The sequence below is a fragment of the Phytophthora sojae genome, assembly GCF_000149755.1.
Source record: "Phytophthora sojae unplaced genomic scaffold PHYSOscaffold_4, whole genome shotgun sequence".
Taxonomy (NCBI): Eukaryota; Oomycota; class Peronosporomycetes; order Peronosporales; family Peronosporaceae; genus Phytophthora; species Phytophthora sojae.
Genome location: NW_009258118.1, coordinates 1,267,992 through 1,293,934, shown reverse-complemented (window position 1 = coordinate 1,293,934; position 25,943 = coordinate 1,267,992). Strand labels below are relative to the sequence as shown.

General features: G+C 57.0%; 13 protein-coding genes across 13 annotated transcripts; 4 read left to right on the top strand and 9 right to left on the bottom strand.

Annotated features, from left to right (window-relative positions):
• Positions 1-1,121: 1,121 nt before the first annotated feature.
• Positions 1,122-2,303, bottom strand: PHYSODRAFT_376914 (hypothetical protein; the record flags this gene model as incomplete). Its single annotated transcript, XM_009527590.1, has 5 exons — positions 1,122-1,578; positions 1,667-1,742; positions 1,820-1,964; positions 2,071-2,177; positions 2,258-2,303. Coding segments are annotated over 5 exons (831 nt in total), but the record flags the coding sequence as incomplete, so codon positions are not given.
• A 570-nt stretch (positions 2,304-2,873) lies between these two features.
• PHYSODRAFT_351064 (hypothetical protein) lies at positions 2,874-4,548 on the top strand (the record flags this gene model as incomplete). Its single annotated transcript, XM_009527589.1, has 4 exons — positions 2,874-4,034; positions 4,104-4,153; positions 4,228-4,473; positions 4,506-4,548. The coding sequence occupies 4 exons, from the start codon at positions 2,874-2,876 to the stop codon at positions 4,546-4,548; spliced, it is 1,500 nt and encodes a 499-aa protein (XP_009525884.1).
• Positions 4,549-4,669: 121 nt separating this feature from the next.
• Positions 4,670-5,382, bottom strand: PHYSODRAFT_354523 (hypothetical protein). The gene has a single exon (XM_009527588.1). The coding sequence runs from the start codon at positions 5,354-5,356 to the stop codon at positions 4,757-4,759; it is 600 nt and encodes a 199-aa protein (XP_009525883.1). The 5' UTR covers positions 5,357-5,382; the 3' UTR covers positions 4,670-4,756.
• Positions 5,383-6,781: 1,399 nt separating this feature from the next.
• On the bottom strand, positions 6,782-7,291 carry PHYSODRAFT_503726 (hypothetical protein; the record flags this gene model as incomplete). Its single annotated transcript, XM_009527587.1, has 2 exons — positions 6,782-7,045; positions 7,151-7,291. 2 exons carry the CDS (start codon positions 7,289-7,291, stop codon positions 6,782-6,784), a joined length of 405 nt encoding a protein of 134 aa, XP_009525882.1.
• A 292-nt stretch (positions 7,292-7,583) lies between these two features.
• PHYSODRAFT_503930 (hypothetical protein) lies at positions 7,584-8,300 on the bottom strand (the record flags this gene model as incomplete). Its single annotated transcript, XM_009527586.1, has 1 exon — positions 7,584-8,300. A coding segment is annotated over one exon (717 nt), but the record flags the coding sequence as incomplete, so codon positions are not given.
• Positions 8,301-9,062: 762 nt separating this feature from the next.
• On the bottom strand, positions 9,063-9,245 carry PHYSODRAFT_498132 (hypothetical protein; the record flags this gene model as incomplete). Its single annotated transcript, XM_009527585.1, has 1 exon — positions 9,063-9,245. One exon carries the CDS (start codon positions 9,243-9,245, stop codon positions 9,063-9,065), a length of 183 nt encoding a protein of 60 aa, XP_009525880.1.
• Positions 9,246-9,491: 246 nt separating this feature from the next.
• PHYSODRAFT_346022 (hypothetical protein) lies at positions 9,492-10,992 on the top strand (the record flags this gene model as incomplete). Its single annotated transcript, XM_009527584.1, has 2 exons — positions 9,492-9,545; positions 9,658-10,992. 2 exons carry the CDS (start codon positions 9,492-9,494, stop codon positions 10,990-10,992), a joined length of 1,389 nt encoding a protein of 462 aa, XP_009525879.1.
• Positions 10,993-11,093: 101 nt separating this feature from the next.
• Positions 11,094-14,159, bottom strand: PHYSODRAFT_330889 (repeat-containing protein; the record flags this gene model as incomplete). Its single annotated transcript, XM_009527583.1, has 1 exon — positions 11,094-14,159. The coding sequence occupies one exon, from the start codon at positions 14,157-14,159 to the stop codon at positions 11,094-11,096; it is 3,066 nt and encodes a 1,021-aa protein (XP_009525878.1).
• A 353-nt stretch (positions 14,160-14,512) lies between these two features.
• Positions 14,513-15,922, bottom strand: PHYSODRAFT_462492 (hypothetical protein; the record flags this gene model as incomplete). The annotated part of the gene is made up of 4 exons (XM_009527582.1): positions 14,513-15,427; positions 15,493-15,601; positions 15,682-15,736; positions 15,811-15,922. Coding segments are annotated over 4 exons (1,191 nt in total), but the record flags the coding sequence as incomplete, so codon positions are not given.
• Positions 15,923-16,056: 134 nt separating this feature from the next.
• Positions 16,057-16,877, top strand: PHYSODRAFT_544632 (hypothetical protein; the record flags this gene model as incomplete). Its single annotated transcript, XM_009527581.1, has 3 exons — positions 16,057-16,130; positions 16,206-16,340; positions 16,401-16,877. Coding segments are annotated over exons 1-3 (678 nt in total), but the record flags the coding sequence as incomplete, so codon positions are not given.
• A 274-nt stretch (positions 16,878-17,151) lies between these two features.
• Positions 17,152-19,004, bottom strand: PHYSODRAFT_330886 (hypothetical protein; the record flags this gene model as incomplete). The annotated part of the gene is made up of 4 exons (XM_009527580.1): positions 17,152-17,674; positions 17,843-17,986; positions 18,085-18,419; positions 18,498-19,004. 4 exons carry the CDS (start codon positions 19,002-19,004, stop codon positions 17,152-17,154), a joined length of 1,509 nt encoding a protein of 502 aa, XP_009525875.1.
• Positions 19,005-19,105: 101 nt separating this feature from the next.
• PHYSODRAFT_251772 (hypothetical protein) lies at positions 19,106-20,380 on the top strand (the record flags this gene model as incomplete). The annotated part of the gene is made up of 1 exon (XM_009527579.1): positions 19,106-20,380. The coding sequence occupies one exon, from the start codon at positions 19,106-19,108 to the stop codon at positions 20,378-20,380; it is 1,275 nt and encodes a 424-aa protein (XP_009525874.1).
• Positions 20,381-20,725: 345 nt separating this feature from the next.
• PHYSODRAFT_503396 (hypothetical protein) lies at positions 20,726-24,994 on the bottom strand (the record flags this gene model as incomplete). The annotated part of the gene is made up of 6 exons (XM_009527578.1): positions 20,726-20,830; positions 20,915-21,603; positions 21,694-23,451; positions 23,544-24,436; positions 24,538-24,843; positions 24,936-24,994. The coding sequence occupies 6 exons, from the start codon at positions 24,992-24,994 to the stop codon at positions 20,726-20,728; spliced, it is 3,810 nt and encodes a 1,269-aa protein (XP_009525873.1).
• Positions 24,995-25,943: the final 949 nt, after the last annotated feature.

Sequence of the window (25,943 nt, the reverse complement as noted above, 5' to 3'; positions counted from 1 at the left end):
CCGCTGGTAGTCGCAAAAAATGCTAGCGAACATGCCAGCAAAAGCGCCACGCAGTGTATCCACCCATGGCAACAACTGGTTTTCGTGTACGGTCTGCAGAGCCGAAACCAGCGATAGCGCTTGAAGACGCTCAGCGAAATGGCACGCATTCTCGTAAGGGAGCGTGGCGTTCAGGAACCGCAGGCGAATGGGGCGGCTGGCTCGGCACAGGTGGTCAATGGTCTCCTCGAACGTCAAGTCCAGCGTGGACTGGCCGTTGATACCAATCAGATAACTCCCAGCGGAAATCAATCCTGAACGCTCTGCTGGGCCTGCAAGTCCATTCGAAAGTCTCGGTAGCGCCTTTACAACCGCTGATCCACCGAGTTGCCGTTCAGGATCGAAGTTACTAGCCGCCAGAAGACGGAGATGGGTCGACTCGAAGGTGATTCCAAGCTAATACACGTCAATACATTCGCGTCAGTACTTCGATGACGCCGCCTTCAAGAAGCTGACAAAGAGACTTACCGGGCCTTCACCAAACGTCAACTCTACTTCATTGACAGTGTTTGCTTCCGTCTGGGGAGACTCCAAAGTAGGATTCCGAGGTTGAGAAGTGCCGATCGGGCTTGGAATGACATCTTCCAGCGTTGCAAGTAGGACGGTAACCTCTTTGGAGGGTAGCCGAGGCAAAACAAAGTCTACAGGATAGCCTTCGACTCGCGAAAAAATCGGGGATACGACTTTATCCTTGTCAAGGTGCACGACAACGCATGAAGAAAACATTTCGGATCCCACACGTGTAGCCAACGAACTAGTGTGGAGACCAATAAAATACGGCACTGGGGCCTGTATAGCAAAACAAATTGAGGCAGCCAAGCATCAATTAGTATGCTCAATATTCTAACAGCAAGTTGAATACATGGAACACTCGGCACCTACCTGCAGATATTCGATCAGCTTTACTGGTAGAAACGGGATGAAAACGTGCCTCCAGCTAAATGGAAACAGCAACGCGCAAAGCGCTTCGCAGATCGGTGTAAGAAGTCCTTGGTGCTAAATTCACAATCACAGCAACAGCAACTGTTAGACTTCCCAACCGAAAGCAACGAACAGATTATATGCGCTCGTACATTCGAATGAACCAACACCCTCTGCTCCAGAAGCAGGCAGTTGACGATGTAAATGACGTTCTTGAGACTCAAACACTGGAACAGCATCTGAAAGCAGTAGTCATCCAGATGCGCAGCCTTCCCCCGCTGAACATGGTAGCGGAAGAACTCGCGCCCATGCATCCGTATGTCGAGTGCATCGCCCTGAGCTGGACGGTAAGCCTCGCGAAGGAGCTGCGGGAGGATGCGATGGTACTGCTCTCGGACCTCGCTGTTGTTATCGTCAGAAGTATCTTTCCAATCCGGGGTTGAAGCGCGGATCCGATCTATTGGCCCCTTGCTGCTACTCAACAGCCGCTGTTCAGATAACAACGCAGATGCTGCGTGTCTTGGAGAGAGAAACCAGCTGCAATCCTCACACGCATAGGCGATCTTGGTCTGCACGAGCGAGTGCTCCCTCTTAAGATACCGGCTTCGGTACATCCAGCTACATGTACCCAGTCAACACGGACGGGCGAACTCTTAGCACACAGACACCCGCCAATGGCCACTACCAGACAGTATATATCGCTTACCTAACGATCTCCTTGAACAGCGAGAAGAACGGGTGGTGCGAAATCAAGCACAGCACTCGAGGTCTCCAGTTCGAAGCTTCAGGCACGCAACACAGCGACAATAATGCGGTTAGATCGCCATGAGCCCTGCAGACACGGATTTACGCAGCGCACCAGCAGTAGAATATTCCTCCAAGAAGTGCAGCGCGAACCCGTAGGCATGGGCGCCGTCCCCGCCCGTCAGAATAAAGGAGAAGAACGTGGGCTTGCGCTCGTACACCGACGGCTCGAAAAACGCCTCGCTCCCCGGGATGCAGAACTGCCAGCAGCAGCAGCAGCAGCAGCAGCAGCACACGACCAGTCGGGCCAGTCAGTGTGCCAACACCAAATACAAAATCGGGCACGGTACTAAGCTGGCAACGTACGTACGGCACCCCGTCAGGCAGCGCGAAGTCCTCGTGGTCGCTGGACGGGATCCGCGTCACGACGCGCTGCTCGAAGTCTTCGCCTCGCTGCTGCTGCTGCGACGCGTCTGCAAATTACCACGCCTCAGTCAGTCCGTCGGTCAGTCCGTCAGTCACGCGCGCACGGCTCGCAGTCTGCTGCACTCACCCGCTGGCTCCGCGACGACCTCCACGAAGTAATCCGCTAGTCGCGCGCTGCTCGCTCTCGGTCTCATGTTGCGCCTCGCCTGCTTTCAATATTCTGAAATTTAATATTGATTTTTCAATTGTATCGTGGGGCGCCCTAGCAATCTGTGCAAAGTCTGTGTACAGAAGCAAACCTTTACACAGATCAGAATAATAAGGGATTTGTATTGACGGATAGCAGTGGGACGGGTGTCATGGGCTCATCTAAGCAAACCTGCGCGGAAGCAGGTCTGCGCGATTTTGCGGAGGTATTACCTTAATAGGTCCTACACCAGGCATTCCAGCGGATGGACCCGTTGCCGCAACTCGGTGCTAGTTTTCTAATTGCGGGGATCTGCTCCAGTACACTGCAGCACCCCAGATTCACCCCCTCTTTTTGGCTTAAAGGCGCCGTTGGGCTTAAAGGCGCTTTAGGCAAATGTTGTGCAGCCACGGTACTGAAAGAGTTAAAGGTGCTCTTAACGCGAGTCCATTGTAGTAACATTCGCTTGATCTGTGTTGTATCGTGGTGTGCGCCACACACACCACACCACGGCCAAGCTGGGGCCAGCTTACCCATCACCATTCGCTCTGTGGCGATGCTGGGCTCTCTGCGCGCGCTGCGGGCCACGCGGCCGTCGCTGCGGCAGCCGCAGAGTCTGCGCAGGCTGTCGCTCGCGCCGCTACGCCGTCGCGCGCCGCTGCCGGCGGTGCTGCCGCCGCGGCGTAGCCGCGAGTCGATGCTGCTGACGCAGCCGCCGTCGTTCCGCTGGCTGGCGACTGTTGCGCCCGACGCCAAGGCCACGACGCCAGAGGACGGCAAGAAGCTGAAAGACGGCAAGAGCGCAACTATGGGCATCGCCGGTGACGACGACGACGATGACGACGACGAGCCGTTCCTGACCAAGATCGTGGAGCCCACGTACCCCACGCCCAAGCCGCGCACAGACATCAACAAGGCCTACTTCCCGGGCAAGGTGTACCGCTCCACGTCGCGCGACGTGGTGTTCCGGGCCATGGCGGGCAACACGGCCATCACGACGCTCAAGGTGCTGGCGTGGCTCAAGACTGGCTCCAGCGCCATGCTCTCGGAAGCGATCCACTCGCTCGTGGACACCGGCAACCAGGCCGTCCTCATCTTGGGCTTGAAGCAGGCCTCGGGCGTGCCGGACAAGAAGCACCAGTACGGATACGGTCGCGCCGCGTACTTTTGGTCGCTCATCTCGGCGCTGGGAATCTTCTGGCTGGGCTCGGGCGTGACGATTTTCCACGGCATCCAGACCATTTTGGACCCCCCGAAGGAGCTCTTCCTGTCGTGGGAGGTCTGGTGCGTGCTTGCGGCCTCCTTCGGCATCGACGGCTGGGTGCTGAAGCGGTCAGTGCAGGACCTGCTGGCGTCCAAGCCCAAGAACATGTCGTTTTACCAGCACGTGAAGCGGACGAAGGACCCGTTCATGATGGCGGTGCTGCTGGAGGACATGTCGGCGTGCACGGGTGTCATCATGGCCGGGTGCGGTATCGGAGCCAGCCACATAACAGGCAACCCGCTATGGGATAGCCTCGCAAGTATCTCTATTGGTGTGCTTCTCGGCGGCGTTGCCGTGTCGCTCATCCGTCTGAACCAGAAGTTTCTATTGGGTCAGTCCGTGGAGCCCGAGATCGAGAAGGGAATTCGGGAGCTGTTGCTGGCGCGTCCGTCCATCGACAACGTGTATGCTGTCCAGTCCCAGTGGGTTGGTCCATCGACATTCAGCTACAAGGTACGGGGAGATCAGAGCTATCCTTTGGTCGTGCGAGTTTCACTGACATTGTTGTTGTGTTAAACACAGGCTGAAGTCGATTTTGACGGAACATATCTGGCTGCCAAACTGCTGCGAATGTAAGCGTTGTGACGTGTTTACTCTGCTCCCATATTTGGCACTGATGATGCTACGCTTTGCTTTGAACGAACAGGTACAAGCCCGTGTTCCTGGAAACAAAGGATTTGGAGAACGACCTTCCTCTCATCCTAGCCTGGTACGCCGAGGATGTGACCCGCCTGGTCGAGAAGGAGGTCCAGGAGGTGGAAGAGGTGATCCGCAGCATTTACCCTGAGGCCGCCTTCATCGAGCTGGAGCCTGATAGCAAGGAGTCGGAGATGCGCGCCGTGTTAAGCATGCAGACGAAGTCCTCCCGCACGAGTGAGCGGGAAGCCATGACGCGTGCGCTAGCGCTCCTTGCGCGGACATTAGAACGCAAGACGACAGATGCGGATCGTCCTTCTACCGGTACTAGTAATTAATTTCTCAAGGCGCTGTCAGACCTTGCAGTGTTTGAAGTGGTGTGCATGTTGATCGATGAACTTTGGGAAGAAAGTATAGAGTGGGGGCTCGCATCTAAGAGCTGTGAGATGACGAAAGATATGATGAGTACATCCATTGATTGAGCGTTGATAGCCTCGAAATAAATTACGCACTGATACTAATGTGGACACGAAGGCCCACTACATGAAGGCTTCCTTGCTGCTGTTCTTGCCACGGGGGAGTTTGTCACGAAGGCGGACGTCTCGAGCACCGGCGCTACTCTTCTTCTCCTCACCAGAGTCAGCTTTGCTTGGTGACAACTTGGCTTGCCGACAAACAACACCGTGGCGCTCCGACTTGGACTGCATCGGGTTCTTCCAAGACCACTCGCCCACCGAGTGAGACTGCCACAGCTGGTACACCGCGACGATGGCAATAAATGAAAGCACGTTCAGAAGCACACCGAATACCAGCTCTGATGATGACACGAACTGCCACCACGACCTCACCGCTGCTACCACGTAGCCCACCATAGACAGCGAGCCGTCCGTAGAGCACCCGTCCATGCCGCAAACAGTCGGGGCCTCGTGGAGTACACGGCCAACGCCCCGGACAGTGCCCGAGTTCACCGCTCCGCCCTCGTAGTCGGCAAACACAGTAATGCCGAAAACCGAGGCGCACACCGCCATACTCGCGGTGGTCAACGTGGACGTCACAGCACGTCGCTTGCCTGGCCGCGTCGTGGTCAGATCCATGGGCTCGGCCTGCGTGTCGCTGGTCATCTTGCCGCTCTCCAACATGTTCAGGGCGACGCAATTCTGGTCCACAGGCGGCGGCAGCGACGCGAACGCAGCCATCTGATGGTTGCGCTGGCACGCCGACGGCTCCTGCTTGAAGCTTGTCACCAGCGACCGCAGGAACGTGTTCTGGTCCAGCAGCGACTTGTTCTCGGCGCGCAGCCCGGCGATAATCGTCTGCAGCTCCTGCTCTTTCTTCTTCAGCTCCGTCACCTCCGTCGCGAGGGTCGTCAGCTGGGCCTTGCGGCGCAGGCGGCTCCTGTTGGCGCTCTCGCGGTTCTTCATCTGGCGGATCTCGCGCTTGGACTTCTTGGCGTTCGGGTCGTTCTCAGCCGCCGTAGCAGGAAGAGCAGCAGGGGGAGTGGCCGCGTTGGGCGTCGTAGCGCCGGGAAGCACTTGAGGACACGGTCGCTTCTGGCTGGCATTGAGCGGCGGGAAGTACGCCACCGGCATGGCGTAAGGCAGCACGCCAGGGAACGGAGTCGGCGCCAGCATCGGCATCATCGGCTTCGGCTGCATGGGTTTGGCTGCGTTCGTGGGTGTCATCGCGCTGCTAATGTTGTTGTTGTTGGTGTTGTTGCTACTGTTCCTGGGGGCCAGCAGCTTCTGATCGCTGGGGAGAGGCGAGTGCATCGACGCCGTCGACCCCAGCAGCGACACCTTGGCGGCAGGCGAGGAGGCCACGTCCGTCTCGGCGCAAAACTGCGGCAGCTGCTGGTGCTGAGCGAAAGCGGGCAGCGGCGAGGACACTTCGGCGTCTGTGCTGCCGTCGTCGGTGCTCACGGGGCTCGTTGGCTGGAAGCTGCTGCTGCTGCTGCTGTCGTCTCCTCCTCCGTCGGGGAAGGGCAGCGTCTGGCTTATGGCCAGCTCGGTGGGCGTCAGCAGCGCGCCGTCCGGGTCGAAGTCCAGCAGCGGCAGCGCGAACGGGTCCGACTCCTGGAACAGGAAGTCGTCCATCAGGAGGTCGTCTTCCGGGCGCGCGTGCGAGGCCATGGCGGCAGAACGAGGAGTGCCCAGCAAGCGAGCAATCAGCGCAGCAATCGCGGGTACGCTGTGGGTTACCTTTCAAGTATCATTTACCGGCGATACAGCATGGCAAGTTTAAAAGTAAGTGTTGGAAGCGGCCTAGCATCAAGCATTGGCCTTCATACCAGCATGCTGCGAAAGAAACGCCGTCATTTGAGCTGGCAGGTCCTGATTGGCCGAAAGTCCACCATTAGACTATTTCCGATTTCATAGTGTTAACATTGGGGGGGGGGGGGGGGGGGGGCAAGTGGGCACCAGGAGCCAGACCCTCCGATAATACCGTCTCAAATTTACGGACGTAGGCTCTACAAATAAATTACTGCGTCAAATGCTTGCATCCATAACAATAAGTTATTGTTTGTCAGCGGTCAATACTGGTAAAATACCAGCTTTCCAAACCGTTTATTGCGAAGTCGAGTTAACTACCTTCATTACCGTGTTGGCGCCCCAAAAGCGCCTATTCTCCTTCAAAAAGAGAACTGCCCCGAGGTTCACTGGCAGCATCCCGTGGCGATGGTGCGAGAGCGTATGCTTAGCGCGACTGAAGAACCTCTCCACGCAGTTCGAGGTTGGCGGGACGAACTTGACGGCAGGGAATGTCGCCTGCTGCTTGCGCTCGATCTTCCGCTTTTTCATCACGCGGTCCGCAAAGCCCATCTTCGCTGTCTGCGAGTCGTCCGGCTGGCTGGCATCGATACGAACTGCAAACGGCTCAAGCAGCTTGCGCTGCTTCGCAGTGATCTCTTCGGCCCCGGTGCGCAATGCAGCGACGCATGCGGCTTCGAACTCGTGGTTCTTGACAATATCCGCGTCTGCGTCGAGGTAGTTAGAGACCGTAGGGTAGATGGCGATCAGTTCGTCGAAGATATCGCGAACGTCCAAGAGCGTTACGCCGTTCTGGTGCTGCAACATCTTGGACGCACTCTCAAAATCTTTGAGCTGCTCTAGTAGAGCCTCTAGCTTCTTCATCTCGCGACGCGTCGGCAGCAGCTCAGACAGGTCGTCGTCAGCCTCCAGAAACTTTTTCAGCTCGAAGAACCGAGACACCATCTTGAAGGTTGACGATCAGCGTGTCTCCTGGCGTAAGTCAGGTCGAAGGTTGGTGTACTTCCTGCAAAAATAAAGTACAGAAGTTTTAGCGGAAAATATAATACCAAAACCAGAGGACAAAAAATACTGAAAACAGCGAAAACATAAGCAAAACTTACCGAAGCCACGCAGCAGCATTCAGTGTGCGCAACTTACGCATCAACATTTGGAGTTTTTCCAGCTCCTTCTCATGTTTTCCCATGAACGCAGTCACCGCCAGATTAAGGCGATGACTGGCGCATCCGACTAGCGGAACACCAAGCAATGTCGACACCTTGCCGTTGGTCGAGCAGTTGTCACCGACCACGTAGATGATGTCGTTAGTCGTGCGATTGAAAAAGCCGAGAACGGTCGACAAAAACGCGACATGGCTCTCCGCCGTATGGTCTTTGACCTCGTCGTCAACAATAGGGGCCATGGCGAGCAGCACAGTCTCGGCTCGGTTGTCGTGCGGGAAGACGGCGAAGACGCCGACGTACTGCTCCGACTTGAAGGTGCACCCGTCAAAGACGATGTCAAACTTGGCAGGAAGAGCTTCGGCCACGTCTTTCTCTACCTCTCCGCAGACGAGGCGCATGTACTTCAAGAATGTCTCCGTGCAAATGGACTTGCGCACCGTCGCATTCTCAGGAAACGAGAAGGGGAGGTTGCACTCGACCCTCAGGTCTAGCCAGTTGTACACCGTTTGGCTTTTGGAGTCCACGAAGGACGTCAGCGCTCCTGAGCGAGCGCTTGCGGCCATGGTGGTGGCGTAGTCGGGGTGCTCCTTGCGGACATGGTTGAGTAGGTTGCTGTAGCCCGTCCCCCGGGCCTGCTTGCGCACGGTGCCACATATGACAGCGGAAATAATCGGTGGGCTGGCTGGTCTCGTCCACGACGACCTTGAAGAAGTAGGTGCAGATGCTCTTGCTGGAGAACTTGATGAGCGACATCGTAGAGTTGGTAGTTGTGGTTGGTCTTGGGCTTCTTGGTAGGTTTAGAAGTGTACTCTGCAAAACGCGAGCCGTGGCAGCCCCCGGGAACAGTGTGGTCGCTAGCTAGAGCTCGTGGACACCGCGTCCACCACCAGTCAATCGAAGCGATGTGTAATTACGCAGGTTGCAAAAGAACCCCATGGGTATAAAAGTATTTACAGCAACATTTGTAATAAAATAGCTTTATTGTTTTAGAAAGGAGTAAAAATAAGTTATTGCCATGAAACAATACCGTAAAAATTGCAATACAGTTATTTATTCGGAGCGTCTGCCCGGAGCGATCGGCCGCCCGACGCGGAGCCCCACGGCCTCGAAGGCGGCCAAGCCCAGCAGACCGTCGCGCAGCATCTGCCCCAAGACCACGTGCTTGCCGTCCAGCCAGCTCTGCTAGCGCGAGCGCGAGAGCAAGACCAGTCAAAACGTCATCGACCAACACTCAGCTCAACTTCAACATTACGATGGATATCTGCAGGACGGGCCGTATCGAAGCAGCGGAAGAACTGCGAGCGAGTAGAGACCACCGCCGATGAAAAGGCTTTCGCACCTTGTCTTCGAACTTCGTCCCCAGTGCCTGCCACCTCACCAGCACCACTCCCTGCCTGGAACCGTGATGCGCCAAGTCACAAACCAGCGACTTCCGGTAAAAAGATGCATTCACCGCACCGAGCAAACGGACCTCCCTCGATGCCCAGTTGTCGCGGAGGCTGGTCACCCACACTCAAGCTCAGGTCTACCAGCGGTGGCCCCCGATCCGTGCTCACGTGAAACTCACCCTTCGTCTTGATGCGTGCATCCAAGGCCATCCTCCCTCCAGCAGAGCTTTGACTCAATCAAGGCTGGGCCGATATCTGATCTCTCAAGCGACGAGATGCCAGGATATCTGTCACGCTCAAAACGCTGCCGATGCCTCCAATTTCGTCGACTATTTTCAGAGCTCCAACAATGCCTACCTGCGACCGAGCATTTCATTTGTGTGGTGAAAGCGATGAGAACACACCCAGTTTAGCCAGCAGAAGCGAACACGAAGAGAGCGCAGCATACGGACAAGTATGTCGGGGCAATTGTCAGCTAACGCTAGAAAGCAGCAGGAGGAGGACATCGAGGTGAGTCGTCGTGGCGCTGAATTGGTTTGGCATCTCCATCATGCTGAAGGTAGACTGGCTAACGGAGTCATCGTTGCTTCTTCTTCTTCTTCTTCTTGATCTGCCTCTGCAGCGTCTTGTCAAGTGTCGCCTGCGCTCGGAGATTGAAGCCCGCAAAGCGGTGGAGAGCACGATGAAGCGAGCGGTACAGGAGGCCCGCGAGCTGAAGAAGGAGCTCGTTTTGCTGCGCCAGGAGAAAGAGGAGCTGCGCGCGGCTGCCCAGAAGAGCGCGGGCAGTAGTGGCAACGAGTCCGCTCGGAATAGGTCGAACGACTCCCAGGCCGGAAAGCAGAGCAGCAGCAAGGCTGCGGAGCTCAAGCTGAAGCAGCAGATTCAGACTCTGACTGCTCGGAACAAGGAGATCGAAGCCGCCATGGACGAGCTTCAGCAGCGAGTCTCGGAGATCGAGTCACAGAACGCTTCTATCACTGATCAGTCGGCTGCTGCCCTAGCGAAGAAGGACCAAGAAATCGCGACCTTGCAAGAAGCGCTGAAAAAGAGCAAACTCGCGGTCGACGAGACCAAGCGCAAATGTCAGAAACTGCTCAAGGAGAAGAGAGAGGAGATGGAGCGCGCACTCCAGGAGAACGAGCAACTGGCGCGCAACGCGAAGAAACTTCAAGGCCAACTGGCACTGCTGCCACAGCTGAAGAAGAAACTAGAGCACGCCAAGGAGAATCGTGCGGACGTAGCTGAGGTGTGGCAGAAGAAGCTCGAGCAACGCGACCAGGCTTTCTTGCGGGAAGAGGAGGCGAGCAAACAGAAGCTGGCCGAGAGCGTTGCTCAGATCACCAAACTCGTAGACGAAAAGCTGGAGCTGCGGGAGAAAGTTGACGAGCTCGAGCACAGGCTTCGTAACATTGTCAGCAAGCACAAGAGCGAGTTATCGCAGGAATCTCGGCGCATGGAGGCGCTGGAGGCCAGTGTGATCCAGTTGAAGGAGAAGCTTGTTGCAGCTGCGGCTGCTGCTCAAGAAGCGGAGCGAGCGGAAGTTGTGACACGAGAGACACAAGAGCAGGAGACTCGGCTGCGGCAGCTTGCTGAAGACGCAGCCGATGCGGTGGAGATTCGGGCTGAAAAAGCGGAGCGTGACCTGGCGCAGGCTCGAATGCAGCTCGACCGCCTCGAGGAGGCCCTCAAAGCCCGCGGGGTCACTTTGGACTACCTGTTGAAGCAGCAGACCCCCGTTTCGATTCCAAGCCGAACGCCTCCCGCAGACAGAGGCGCCAATAGACCCCGAGTCACCAGCACCTTGAAGAGGTCAGGCTCCACAGCTCCTAGAGACCCAGCGAGAAGTAAGACGATGGGGAAATCTCGTTTGTCGCCTGAAGACACCAAGAATCCCTCCAGGATGAAGGCGGGAAGAGGCAGCAGCAGCAGCAGCAACAACAACAATCAGGAAGAATAACTGAAGGGAAGATATACAAAACCTTGTTGTTCGGCGAGTTCTGATCAACAAGCTAAACTGAACTGCTTTACTGGCGGGTCAACTCACTCCTTGAGTCTTGGTTACATCGCTGCATAGTCCGTCTCGAGGGCGCGTCCAGCGCCACCAGCAGCGAGATCTGCAAACAAATTCTCCTCGCGTTGCCGCGCGATCGACCGCTGTCGGTAGAGCACGGCACCCACGACGACGGCGGCGAACACGACGCACGCGATAACGATTCCAGCGATGGCTCCGCCACTCAGCGCATCAGAAGACCCGCTCGAGGTGTTTCCCTCTGAGGTCGAGGCGCCAACAACATTGTCGTTCGAGCCGCCGGTAATGCCGGACGTTCCGTACGCCGTGTTCCCAGTCGAAGTATCAACAGAAGTTGCTGCAGGCGTTGAAGGTCCAGTCGTGGCAACAGGCGTCGCAGTCTTGGAGGTGGTGGCTTTCGTCCCCGTCGGAAATGTCGACGTTCCCTTGGAGGTTGACACAGGCGTCGGCTTTGAATCGTCGTAAGCCTTAGTCGGTGCCGGTGTCGCTTCACCAGGCTTCGTTGGAGCTGGAGTGGCCTCACCGGGCTTCGTTGGCGCTGGCGTGGGCTCGCTTGGCGCAGGGGTAGTCTCACTTGGTTTGGTCGGAGCTGGTGTGGACTCTGTTGGCGGGGTAGTTGTCGCTGGTTCGGATGGCTGCGGAGTACTGGTCGGCCCATACGGTGTTTCAGTTGGTGACTCGGTTGTTGTCGGTGCTGGGGTTTCTTCTGGTGGCTCTGTCGGCGGCTCTGCTGGCAGCTCTGTCGTCGTCGTGGCTGGGGTTTCTGGAGGCGGCTCCGTCGGCGTCTCTGGAGATGGGGTCCGCTCGTACGGTGTTTCTGATGGCGGTGGCTGCGTGGAAGGTTTGTGCGTCTTCTTCTTCTTGGGAGGCTTCGTCGATGCTGGTTCCGGACGCTTGACGTGGTCCCACGATTCGTATGCATCGGTAACGTTTGGAAGCTGCTGTTCGTAGTCATCGTCGTTCCGAGGGTAAAGTGGAGCAGACGTCGGTGGCTGGGTCGGTACATCGCAGGGATTGCAGTCATCTTGGTTCCACCTCACATTTTCATCCACAACGGCTGTCGTCTTCATCACTTCACCATCATCCACAGTTTCTGCATACTCGGAAGGTTGCTCAGAGGACGTCTCCGTGGGCTGGTTGGCTGGCTGCTCCGTCGACGTATCCTCTTGTTGCTCCGCCGACTTTTCCTCTGCAGACTGATCCCCAGTTTTATCATCCGTTTGATCCGCAGCCTTGTCAGCGGATACCTCTTGGGGCTCGTCGGATGTTACCTCAGGGGCCGGTTGCTCGGTTGGCTGCTCGTTGTCCGCTGCCTGTAGCTCTCTTTGGAGAAGCGAGTGGCTCTCTCTCCACGGGGTGAGATCACCTAAGAGGTGACCGTAGTCTCGAGATTCAGTCTGCTCCTCTGGGTATGCGTCAGCCTCCGCGTGGTCAGGATACGGTGGGGGCTTCTCCATTGCGGTGCCGATCACGAGTTGAGGTTTTCCGTCGTTCCACGGGATGACACGCCCAAACACCCCATCATACACCGGACTATTGTGCGCGGGCTCACCGTTTGTCGTCTCCTTAGCAGCGTCATGTTCAGTCCCCTCGGACTGCTTCTTGGCCTCTGACGTAAGTGCGTGGTTTCTGGAATAACCAGGTGAGCCGGGAGCTTCATTTCGCCAAGGAACGGTGAACTCCTCTACCCTCCCTTCATGTTGCCCACCACCACCACCTGAAGAACTCGACTTCTCTCGGAATGACAGTTGTTCCTCTACTCCTCTTTCGTTGTGCTCGGATGGTGTGTGTGGATTCTCGCTATAGTGGAATCTTGTCTTCTCACCAGCAGGAGAGTCTACTTCGGAGTTGTACGTCATCGTGCTCTCAGCAGGAGCTGGTGCAGCTGAATGACCGGAGCCACGGTCGTCAGCTGTCGAGTCGCTCTTGTCTGTCGTCTGCGCATGCTTGTCCTTCTCCGTGTCTCCGCCGTAATTCGTATTCCACGTAGGCGCATCAGTGTCAGGGTACTCTGACGTCTTGGTAGCCACCGCTACTCCTCCTGCGCCCGAATACAGTCCCGCGCTGGAAATTCCACTGAGTGGAGCGCTAGTGTAGTCACTGGAGGTGGAGGTTGAATCCGGGCCGAGGGAGGGGGCTGTCCTCTCCACATCTCCGGATACTGAAGGAGACCATCGTGAGAAACCAAACTTGCTGTCGCTCGTCTTGGCCTCTGCCGGACTCTCGTGCACATTGGAGTCGCTTTGCTTCGCTTCGCCCTTGCTGTCCGTCGCTGGAATAGCATCGTGAACCTTCACACGGGCACCATACGCACCACCTTCTCCATTTTCCTCGATTCGTTCGGTTGGTGTTGACCCTTTGCTGTTGGAAGTCACACTCCCCCAGGGAACGATAACGCTTGACACAACTTCGCCTTGCTTCAATGTATCCGTCGCCGAGTATGGCGAAGTGCTCGCCTTCTCACTAGACGGAGCGGTTGGTGGTAATGGAGTCCTCAGCGGAGCGGTAGATGGCTCCTCCGTCTTGGTATTGTACCAGGCAGTAGCCTTCTCGGCACTCGTCGGTGCTGTCGGGTTGTCAACCTTTACGCCACCACCATGCAGGCCTCCACCAGTATTGTCAGTCCGTTGCGGCGCTGGCGTTGGTGCTTCCGTGTTGGAATAGGCCGATGCCTTGGCCGTTACGCTGCCCCAGGGAACGATAACGCTTGATACCCCAAAACCTTGTTTCACTGCACCCGTTGACGTGGTGATCGGCGAAGCCGTCGTCGTTGCCCCAGCTACCGTCTTCTCGCCGTATGAAGCACTCGATGGTGGGTTTGCCTTGGCAGTGTACGAAGGACTAGCCTTCTCGGCCGTCGACGCGCTTGTCTTGTCGGTGTAGGCCAACGTCGCCGCCGTTTCCGACCCTCGCAGGTAGCCACCCGAGTTTCGTTGCCCCACGAGCTCCTCGTTGTCGGCCAGGTCGCCAGCCAGCACCCAGCCGCGAGGCTTCGAGTCTCTCTTCCTCGCAATGGGCTTCGCAGCAGCGGTGTCAGTTGCCGAGACCAGCAGCGCGGTTGCCAGCACTGCCGCCCACACAAGGAATCGCCTCATGCCTGGCTCAAGTGCTCAAAAGCTGCCAACTCTTCTCCCTCTGGTGCTTGAGTTCTACCGAATCCGAAATGACAGACTTTGACACGCTTCATGCCAATCAAAAAAAGAGAAAAGATCGCTATGTGATCAACGGTTCTGGTTAGCCGTATCTTCGCCATGAAGAGCCGCAATTACACAATATTGTGTAGAGGTTGAAGCCGACAAGCCAATGAAATTGCATGCTCAGCGATTTAAGTTCCTGAATACATCGGCTTACACTTTCACGGCCGCGCGCGCTTCAAAACTGCGGCTTCGTGTTGTGCTGCTGCTACTTTGGCTTTGGTCTCCTTCACAGCAGCCTTGTCCGCATCCACTTTGCGCTTGCGTTCCTCTATCGCCGCAGGGATAATAAGCGGCGGTGCAGTCGAGGCCTTCTCCTCGAATCTGCTCGCGAATTCAGCGTGGTAGGCCTCGAAGCGTTCGGTGTTGATCGACGTCCTGATCTCGCGGAAGAAGCGGTAGTAGTGCTGCAGGTTGTGCAGGTACAGCAAAATGTCGCCCAGCATCTCGCGGACGTTCAGCAGGTGGTGGATGTACGCCCTCGTGTACTTCTGGCAGGCGAAGCAGTCGCACCCAGCCATGAGCGGACCAAAGTCCGTCGCGAATCGCTTCTCGCGCAAGTGCAGCACTCCGCCCGAGCGCTCGCGCTCAGCGTTGCGGTCGCTTGCACTGCCTGCGTCTTCGTCGTCGCTGATCCAAAAGATGAGCGCAGACCCCGCCTTCGTGACGGTGGCAGGGTAGGGCGACACGAAAGCGTCGATGCCGCGATTGACGGTGTCCAGCACGTCGAGCGGGTGCCCGATCCCAGTGACGATGCGGGGAAGTGACGCCGGGGTGACCTCGCTCACGATGGCGTCGATCAGCTCCAAGCGCTCCGCCTTATCGCTACAAGCCCCCAGACCGCTGAGCAGGATGGCCTGGATGTCGCGCTTGCAGGTTTCACCAGCACTCATCCGCCGCAACGTCTGGTCGTTGCCGCCAACAACCACTCCGCACATGGGCGTGCCCGAAGTATTGAGAGCCTGGCAGGCGTCCAACCAGTCCAAGGAGGTCTGGACAGCTGCGCGGTGGCGGTTCCGACCCTTTTCAACCGGAATCTCGTCAGCTAGCGGCACAACCAGCTCTGGCTGCAGCAACTCGGTCGCTTGCATGAAATCCTCGACGGAAACGGTGCGTCGCCCGCCGCTCGTCTCGATCATGAAGCCCGTCGCCTTGGAGCTCGGCGGATTCTGAATACCTCAACATCAGTGAATCTAGCCAAATACAAGGACAGATGAACCCCGGCATCACGCACCGAGTGACTGATGTAGTCCCTAGCGGAGAGCACGAGCTCGCAGTCGGTCACATTCAAGAACTCTCGGAAGGGCCGCTGCTTATTCGACACCAGCTTCACCAAGCCCGAGCTGCAGTATCAAACACCCCGCTAAGCAATTAGCCCACCCCAAGCCAGCCCGTCCTCCCTAGTTGCCAAGCCATGGCGTACATGTCGGCGTAGTCCACCACCTGCGCAGTCAAGTCCCCGACCTTGCTGCAGTTGTCTGCACACCATCAACGTCTGCATCAGCACAAAATTCCTCAAGCAACAACTGCTGCTGTTTCGAGTGCTCCGAACCTGGCGTCAAGTGGGGCAAGTTGCCCGCGATGCTCGGCGGCAGGTAGCACGGCGTCTGCGTCCTGCTGAAGAGCGAGTTGGCGCGGGACAGCGTCGTCTTGGCCGCGCGCATCAGCATGTCGCTGCCGGTCGGGGATCGCTCCTCCAGAGCCTCGTCGTCCCCGATCCGCTTGGTCATCCAGTCTACAGCTTTCCTCTAAGTACGATTGAAGCGCGGCATTGAACAAGAGGCGAGCAGACGCCGGTGGTGCTCGATGATGGCGCCTGGAGCCCCGCGTCGCCATGGCTGCGAGGCTCCACTCCACCCGTCGCAGATTGCGGTGCGTTCGAGCGGTCAGCGAGCTGAAGCTTTTCGACTTTGGGGGTGGGCTTCTGACGGGTGAGTGCTCCTGCAGGTGGTGGGCATCGGCCTGCTCTCGGCGGTGGTTTTCTACGGCTTCAGCGTGCAGGAGCTGCCAGGACTCATGCAACGCACCGTCGTGCCGCTCTACAGCGTCCAGCTGGCCATCACGACTCTGCTGTTTGTCATCGTACGTGTGATCCCCTGTTGACCTTGCTCCTGTGGTGGCTCATTACGTGTGGCTGTGCAGATCTCGCGCTTCGATCCGGGACAGCCAAGACACCAGGCGACACATCCGAAACAGTCGAGAGCGGCAGATGAGGACACTCGAGTTGCAGCGCCAATTGCTGCAGGTGTGCACGTCGTCACAGCTCCAGCGATCAAGGCGAGTCCTGTCATGCTGACGTCGCATCCAGTTGTCGTCACCTGCAGCGTCTGTGGCCGCATGGCGCTCACCTACGACACCAGGCATTGCGGTAGATGCAACAAGTGCATCCCGGGATACGACCACCACTGCATCTACCTGAACACGTGCATCGGCACGCGCAACTACCCGCTGTTCGTTGGTCTGCTCTCGTGCTCGATCCTGTTGCTGCTGACCCAGCAGGTTGTCACGGGCTACGCCATCTCGCGCTTCCTTGCTCCGGGGCAAGACGACGAAGTAAAAGGTAAGAACGCTCGAGCCGTGTTACTGTGCGCACTGTCGATCCTGTCCCTGCTCGAGCTGTTCTTCCTCATCGTGCTCGGCACCTTCCACCTCTACATAGCGTTCCGTGGGTTGACCACGTACGAGTGGCTTTACCTTTGGCTGGAGGGGCGAAATCGTGCGCATGCTGGAGCAGACTCTTCGTCGACCACGGAGAGTGCAACGGAGGGAAGCCGCACACCTGTATGAACTCATCCAAGAACCAGAAGACGAAGACGACGACAAAACTGGACGAACGCCATGCACAGCAGAAGAGTGCACGTACCATATATTAGCTCGCGCAATCGCGAGATCATCACCGAAGAAACTGCACTCGTTTCAAAATTGCATCCGTGTCACGTGCCACTTGCATCGAGCTGAAGTCTCCACGGGTCACAGCCGCTCCAACAGCGGCACGACAGGTGCTCTCATCGGCCAGCAAGTCAACAAGCAAAAGATCGTCCTCGGGGGACCACATGCTTGGAGGTGAAACGCCCTTGAGGAAGGATCTTGCCATCTCGACATCTCCGCTGCAGTAGTACAGGGCGTGGACCACAGTATGCAGATCTTGATGACTCTCCATCTGAAGGTGACAAATGATGTCGTCTGTGTCTTCATCCGTTGCTTGCTCCATCTTCTCTTGTTCCAGTTCGTCCATACGCTCGTCGAGCACCTCACTCACTTGAGATTCACCAGACCCAGCAGCCTCATTGGGATCACTGCCGGTCGCAGATTCCGCTGTGCTTGTTTGGGATTGAGGCGCAGGTTTCGCAGGAGGTCCAAAGAACCTTTGCAGCAGTCTCCTTTTGCTTGGATCTCCGAGATGCTGGGCCCACACACTGCGGAAAAAATCCCATTACTGCCGCTGTTTTTACTTTCAATGCTTTCAGCATTGCTTCCTTCCACTTCTTGGCGCGATGACCTTGACCCCTGGCTGCTTGTAGACCCAGAGCTCGAATTTCTCCGCTTGCGCTTCTGCTGGGTTCTGCCAGCGTTCTGGTTACTACGTGTAGATGGCAACGAGCTTGATGATCCAGCTGAAGGTGCTGGCGAAGACTGAGCTGCCTGATTGCTTGGAACCTCCGGTGGGCTGGCAGGAGTGGGTGGGGCTGCCGTCGGTGTTGATAGAGGAGCTGCTGCAGCAGTAGGAGCTGGAGAAGCAACGTTCCCGCTAGAATTCTGTTCGCTGCTCGAGCTCAATTGAACTCTTTCGCTCGGTTGAAGCCTCTGTGAAAGCCTGAGCGGAGACTTGGGCTTGCGCGAGCGCGCACGTCCGCTGAGCTTCTCTTCCCCGACCTCTCTCAGCTGGCTCTCAATCGTAGCCTGCTCCGAGGTTGCAACACTTTGGCGAGTCGTAGAACGTGGTGTCGACCTTGAAGCCCGGGATGGGGTTGACTCGGGCGTCGCGACGTTCCGAAACCCAGTGGGGCTCGGACTTGCAAGTGCTCGAGGCGTCGGCTCCACTACCTCCTGCTGCTGTTGTTGCTCCTCTTCCTCCTCCTCCTCCTCCTTCTTCTGGTCTTCATCATCATCTATCTCTTCCACCTCTGCGTCTCGCTCCAGCAGTCTTGCTCGTGTTGTCGCCTGCAGCCCACCAATAGCTCCATCAGTATAAAAAACAACTGCACTTCAACCCTGCAAAGCAAAATGCGGTCGCCCTACCGCTGCTCTGGCCATGATTGCCCGCTGCTCCATGGGCGTCGTCATCTGCAAGTGCTTCCTGAAACGCTCGTGCATGCTGTGCGCTGTGTGGGTCGTCACGCGCTCGCTCTCCGCCTGCTGCCAGACGCTCAGTGCGAGCGACTCGGTGGCCTTCCAGCGTTGCTGCTTGGCGAAGTGCAGCAGCCTGGCGTCCTCCTCGTTCGAGTACCGCACACGCACTCGCACGAGTCTGCTGGACCCTCTGCGCTCCTGCTGCACCGTGAAGACCGCCCCCGAGTACTTGGCCGGGTCCTGCAGCGCCCGGAACGCCACCGACTCCTTGATGAAGTCGGCGGAGATCCACTCGGGCTGCCTGGCGTCCAGTTTATCGCAGTCCACGAGCTGCGTGGCGCCCGCCGGCGTGGCCGACACGATGCCCCCATTCTGCCGGATGAGCCGCTCGAGCTCCTCCTTGTCCTCGGCCGACAGCGCGCGCGACAGGTAGAAGCGCAGCTCGCGGAACAGCATTCCCGCCCTAATTCAAATTCGATTAGGGTCCAGGGGGGGCAGGTTTTGTGTGGCAGCTAGGGTTCGGCCGCAACCGACTTGAGCGGCACTTACTGTGCATCATGACGTCCGCCGCCGCCGCCGCCGCCGCCGAGCAGCGCTTCCTGCAGTGGCTGCGCGACAACGGCGCGACGTTCCCGAAGCTGCAGTGGCCGGTCACGTCGCCCAACGGCCTGCGCGGCACCGTGGCCGCCGCCGCCGTCGCCTCGGGTGAGCCCATGCTCTGCATCCCGCGGCGGCTGCTCATCTCGGAGGACTTGTGCTGGCGGGACCCGCAGCTCGGGCGCGTGTTCCAGGACAACCGCGACGTATTCACGCGCGACGACCCCGTGCTGGCGCTTTTCCTCGTGCGCGAGCTGCTGCTCGCAGACCGCTCCTTCTTCCACCCGTACCTCGCCGTCCTGCCGTACCCCGAGAGCGTGCAGGATTGGACCCAGGCCGAGCTCGGGGAGCTGCACGACGAGCGACTCGTGGACGCGGCGGCGAGACGCACGTCAGAGATCGACGTGTACTACCGCCGTGTGATGGTCCGACTGCAGACCAAGTACCCGGGCGAGTTTCCCGAGGCGCTCTACACCTTCGACAGGTTCAAGTTCGCGTGGAAGACAATCCAGGCGCGCACGTTCGGGCGGAGGCTGCCCTGGACGGCGCTTGTGCCCTTCGCCGACTGCCTCAACCACACCAACGTCGCCACCAAGTACGACTTCGACGTGAACGACAACGGCCTCTTTCGCCTCTATCCGTCGGGCGCCACAAGCTTCGCCCAAGGCGCCGAGGTCTTCAACTCGTACGGACGCCGCTCCAACTTCCAGCTGCTGCTTGACTACGGGTTCGCGCTCCCCGACAACGAATGGGACTATGTGGATGTGGAGATCGGGAAGGACCGGGCGGGGCCTCGGGGGAGGAAGCTGCGGTTCATGAAGAGAGTGGTCCGAATCGACCGTCAGAGCTCATTGGACGAGCTGTTCCCTCCCAGCTTCCTCGCTGGCCTCGCGGACCCGGTACCAGATGAAGAGCAAAGCGAAGCTGCCGCTGAGCTGTCCGAGCGAACTGCGTTGTGCGATGCATTGGAGTGGCTGCGCAGTATTTTGATAGAAACGATAGCCGACTGGGGGACTGCAGAAAACGACGAGCGGATACTGCAACACGCTGCATCTTCAGACCGTCTGCGTGCTGCTGTTGTCTTCAGAACCGGCAGGAGACAAATCGTGCAAAAGGTTATAACGCAGATTGATGACAAGCTAGTGTCCGCGAGAAGACAACTAGACGGCATCACTGAGCTCATCGACGGAGTTACAGACAAGCTGGAAGCTCTTGCGGTCAGAAGCAGTGATTGAAAGCACGGGGGCTAATCCATCTATCCCCATATCAGTGAGTTGGGAACTACAGCCGACAGCTCTGACGGACAATGTCTAGGAGGGCATTTTTCGCCTCCAGCGAGCCCAAGGTGAACACGCGGGTTTCTGCACACATGGCACCGTTAGCGTGAAGAAAATTTAAATATCAACTGCTCGTGGTCTCACCTTCACTCCCACTGCCGTTCACCCCTTCCACACAGAATGCAAACACCTTTTCATCGCTTTTGTCGGTGATGGCCTGCGGCTTGTCAAACTACGCGCATACCAATCACACAAATTAGATCGCATAAGCACTTCAAAGCAGTGATCAAAAGTTTCATCGTATCAAGCACCTACCAGCAACCGCAGCTGCGGTGGGGATCCCTCCTCGGCATCATCCTCACTCTTCCACAGCAGGAAACGATAGGGGCGGTACACCACAAATAAGTTCTACAAACCAAATCAGCACGAAAATGGTGAGTGCAACCAGATCAGCGGTGATAGACAAGATGATGACGCTGCAATGAAACAGACCTTGAGATTGCGTTCGCCTGCAGCTTTTGACGAAACAGTGCCGATCCACAGTGCGTGATAGCGAAGGCGGACACCAACTTCCTCGTCCTGTTCTTGTTGCGTCTTGCGCTTTTTCATGTATACCGCACGCTCGGGTTCGTACAGATCGATGAGGTCCTGGTCCGTTGGAAGAGAAGACAGGTAATTCCAGAGGATCTTTCTGACGCGCTTGCTCGTCGGAGCATCATCCACGAACGCAGCACCGAATTCCGTCACACCAAATATGAGGATTGCCCAGCGGCCTCGGACGACCGAGAACACTAGCGTCATCATCGCGATGGCAACGAAAGCGGTTGCAGTTTTCCACGGGTGCGTCCAGTTCAGGAGATTCTCAGCACAGGCCAATGCACCACATGCACGCCCAATCTCATTTTGAAGCTGCCTGACAGTGTCCTTCACTTTCCAGAAAGCGTCGAAGAGATTCGCGCCAATGATCTTTGATTTCTCCTTCTCAACCATACTCTCGCACACAAACTCGGAAAAATTGCGCTCCACGTGGCTTACAGGCCTCTTTTTCCGCGTCGTGACCACCTGAGCTGGCCTCAGCTCTTGCGTTTCGCAGGTTTCACTTTGCAGCAGCTTGTCATTCGATGACATGTTGCTTTGCTCTGGAATTCGAAGTTCAACTCTAACGAGCAGATAGTCGCCATCTTTCGCCTCGGTGCTTTTAGAGCGATAAGATGCAGAGTCTTTGTCGGCACTTGGGGTAGAAAACGAAGACAGCGGAAGAAACATCTCACCCGAGTTATCGCCTCGCTTTAAAAGTTTCCGGAGCGGGATCGTTGCCGTCGCAGCAATCAAATCTGGCGTCTCCTTTGCTTCACCAGTGAGCGAAATACACAAATCAAACTGAAGTAGACCAGGGAATGAAGACCACGGCACCAAATCGTCACGGCCAGAAAAGTTTTTCCGAGATGCTTGTGGGATGGGGAAATAGTATGCGTGGTGATCAACACCGCAACTAAGCGTCGCCTTATCTGCACCTTTTTCTCCTTCTCCGTTCAAGCTCCGCTGATAGGCAACACACTGGTCGCAAGTACATGTCCTGGGGTCATGACGCCACGACACACTGAAGTTTCTGAACGGAAGCGCCTTTCGAAGCTTTGCGGACGGCATTGTACCTGCCAATGGCAAAGAAGTTTTGCGCCAATTTGGTTTCTTGCTTTTCGCCACCACACCCGTCCAAGCGACAGTAGTTTCGTCGTATCCAGAAGGGTTGAGAACCAAATCACCTGCTTCAGACTCCTTGTCGTTGGGGCGATACTTGATTCGAACATAGAAACCAAGCTTCGAGGACGATACATCCTTCATACGCGACTGCGACTCGATGAGCATACTATCCGTTTCATTGGAGAGAGAGGCTTCGTGGACCGCGACGTGCAAGTCTGCAAGCGGCCGGTACAGTTTCTGCTGTTCCTCTTGCTCCAGCTCGTATTCCTCGTAGCCGATCCAACGGGCGACAAAAGCCCCTTCCAGCCGAATATGCAGCCGATAGAGCATGTACACAAGAATTCCCCCGAAGATGTACGACAGAGCGTACTCTAAATCAGCGAATACACAGCCGTACACGAATATGGCGAAGCATACAGCAGATTTCTTCTTGTTCTTCCAAGAGATCACACTGGCATACTCGGCATCAATTCCTTGGAAGATCTTTACCGCGCGACCAAATCGCTCGATTGTTATCCGCAAAGATTCCACGGAGAACTCTTTGTCCTCACGCTCGAGAAGGGATGAGTCGTTGTCCACGCGCACGCGAAGCAAATCTTCTTTGTGTTCCACGTAGTCCAAATCGATCATCGCATAGCCAAGCTTCTCTCCGGGTTGAGGCTTAGACCCTGGCGACGGTGACAGCGTGTAGTGGTCTTGATCACTTAAAATCGGTAGAGCAGCCCACGAATCGTTGATCGCAGCTTGGTTCGTCTCATTGTTGAGGCTCAAATGGCGAAGAGGGTCGCGTAAGCTTTTCAGCAGCGGGTTTGTGCGAATGAACTTGTCTGCTTCACGCTGGAGAAGTTGGAACAGTGACACGTTCAATTGCGCGATGCACTGATCCGAGTTGAAGTCAATCACATCAATGCAGAACGTCGAGTTCGGATGGCGGACCTTGAAGCACAAGTTCTCCATGTACATTGGGTCGGCACTCTTAAGTACCGGACTGGTCTCGTGTACGATTCCATCAAACTTCAGCCGACAGTACGTATCCCCTTCAAAAATATTTTTCGCGTGAAAATCGTCTCGGCAATGCTTTGTGCACAAGTGCAAGCCCCGAAAACGCACATATAGTACCCCCGCCGGGCGCAACACACCGTCATTTAGCACACGAAAATTTGTACCCCCGTGTTCTTTTTCCTCCTGACCAGCGCTCAGCAATTCTTGTGCAACACATTCGCACTGAATTGTTGCCTTCATCATGCAGCCCTTGTGTACATCGATTCCACACAATTCACACCGATAGCCCCATATACTCTTCAGCGCATTCATGATGGATCGATCACCTAAAACACAATCGATACATACGAGAAAAATAAGCCCACCGTACAAACTAGTCAAACGGTTGCCAAGCACATTTGAAAGCCTGCGTACGTACAGACTGCACAAACTGGTATCGCGAGACCGATGGATTTCAGCTGGTGGACGCGGAACTTGTGCGCGTTGGTCGTACTGATCTCTCCTTCAGTCGGGACAAACTTGATCCCAAGCATGATTTTGGGCTGGCCAGTGCTCTGTGTGAGCAGAGCTCGAGACGACAGCGTAAACCATCTCTTGGCCTGAATATTCGGGTACCGAAGCAGAGGACTCATATCCACCAGGGTGCAAGCCACTTGGTCATCCGCCAGGTAATTGTAGTTATACACTTCGACCTCCAGCAGCGGGATAGGAGTGATGGTGCTGTTGTACATGTGTGAGAACTGCATTTCATTGTCGTGCGCGTTGATCCAGACCGGATTGCGGCCGCCGTTCTCAACAGACTTGGTTTGCATGGGCTCCTTCCAAGGAAGTAGCGACAGCTTTGCATAGGGCGCCTGCTTTCCAATTAATTGCGTTCCGGGCAACTCCATCGCGCGATGCACCGTGACGTGGAAGGTGCCAGGCTTGTTCAGGCTCGACACTGGCGTCTTGGACATGCTGAGGAACTCGTCGCGAGTCGTGATCTCAGGGTGCTGCGCCAATACATCAGCAGTAAATTGCGCGCAGCCTTGGTGCGTAATGATCCCCAGCTTCGTCCAGCGATACATGCTTCCCGCCGCGTCGTCAGGCCATGACACCTCGCACATATCGCACGTCTTGGGGCGGTTCGCAGCGTCCTCCGTGATCTCTTCGAGCTCCCCGCTCTCGAATATCGGATCTACCTCGGGAGATTGGTCCAGTGCGTCGGCCTCACTGATCGCAGTCGCCGAGTGAGGGCTCGTGTGGTCGTCGAACGTCTTCTGGAGCTTCTTCAACGTCGGGTTCGTGACGCTGATCTTCTTGAGGCGCGAGCTGCAAGCGTCAGAACAGCAACACAAGGCAACAAGCAACAAAAAGGATTTAATCGTCAGCAGCTGCAACGCCGCTATCAACAGCCACGCGATCACACTCACAGCGCCGCTTCGATGGGCGTCGCCGCCTTGGGGTTCATCATCTCCGCCGCCACCTCCTGGTCGCGCGTCGCGAACTTCTGCAGCAGCGCGCCCAGCTCCTTCGTCGTGCACAGGCGCACCACGTCTCGGTCCGAGATGAACTTGCCCATCTCCTCGTCGCGGGGCACCACGAGGCCCGTGGACTCGTTCATGAAGTGCAGCTCCGCGTCCTCCAGCACGCGCGCCAGCTCCCACTCGGGCGCCGCCGCCGTCAGCGTCTGCGTCTTCTTGCCCTGCACGCGGCGCTTCTTCAGCCCCTCGCAGAGCCTGCCACGGCCGCCGCAAGAGAACAGATCAGTACGCTGAGCCGCCACGCATGCGCACGCCCTACCTAACTCTCTCCGCATCCCGCCACCTACCAGAACGCGACGGCGTCCGCGCTCTCCGCGCCCTTCTTGCCCCGGAAGCGCAGCTCCATGGCGCCGATGCGATTGTGCCGCTGCCGCTGTGTTGGAGTGATCCGGCGCGCATACACACACCACTAAGTACGATTCGTATTTAGTATGGGTGGCTTCAACTTGAGCGGATCAATTGACGATGCCGGCCAGCGAGTGCAACAGCAGCGACGCCGAGACGGTGCTGGGCGAGGACTCGCCCCTGTCCCCGTGTCTGTGGACGCAACCGTCGGCAGTGCAGGGACCCGAGACACGGCAGTCGACGACGGCGAGTTCCAGCGCTTCCCAGAGCTCGGCGCCGCTTCCGGAACCATGTACGGCGGACGAGCTTCAGTGCATCACTGCCATTCGTGCGCCAAGCCTGTGCGGATCCTAATACATTACGTGTAGTGCTAGCAGATTCAACTCCGCACGCACCACGCAGAGAGCTGCTGCTGTCGCCCGCATCGCAGCTGAACGTGCTCTCGCAGATCAGCGAGCTTGCGGACGCGCAGTCTCGGGCGTCGGCGCCGGCGCCAAGGAAGCCAACTCAGCGACGAGCGCATGTGTGGGCTCTAGCGTCGGATGCAGTGGCAGGGAAGAAGAGGGGCCCTAGGTCTACTCATGCGTCTGCCGCACCCAAACCGAAGGCGAAGAGGCAGAAGAAGGCGCCGAAGCAGACGACCCGCTCGCAGGCAGAGCGACTGGCGGCAGACATGCTGGACTGGGACACCTGCAGTGGTGAACCGTGCTTTCTTATATTGTGGCGATAGTCCTTGTGTTGATGCTCACCATGGACGTGCTCGTGTCGTGTTGGCAGAAGAGGATTTGTTTGTCGATGGAGGGCTGGACGTCTGGAGCTACGAGGACATTTCCGACAGCGATTTCGACGGGTGACATGCAGCGTCGATCTGTTTGCTGCTGTAGGCGAGTGGCGTGTTAATATCATTTACATGGGAGTCTTACTACAGTGTACAGCGCCTCCGAAGGGAG

Coding starts and splice junctions, on each gene's coding strand:
- PHYSODRAFT_354523 (XM_009527588.1), bottom strand. CDS start 5,356: ATGTTGGAGAGCGGCAAGATGACCAGCGACACGCAGGCCGAGCCCATG.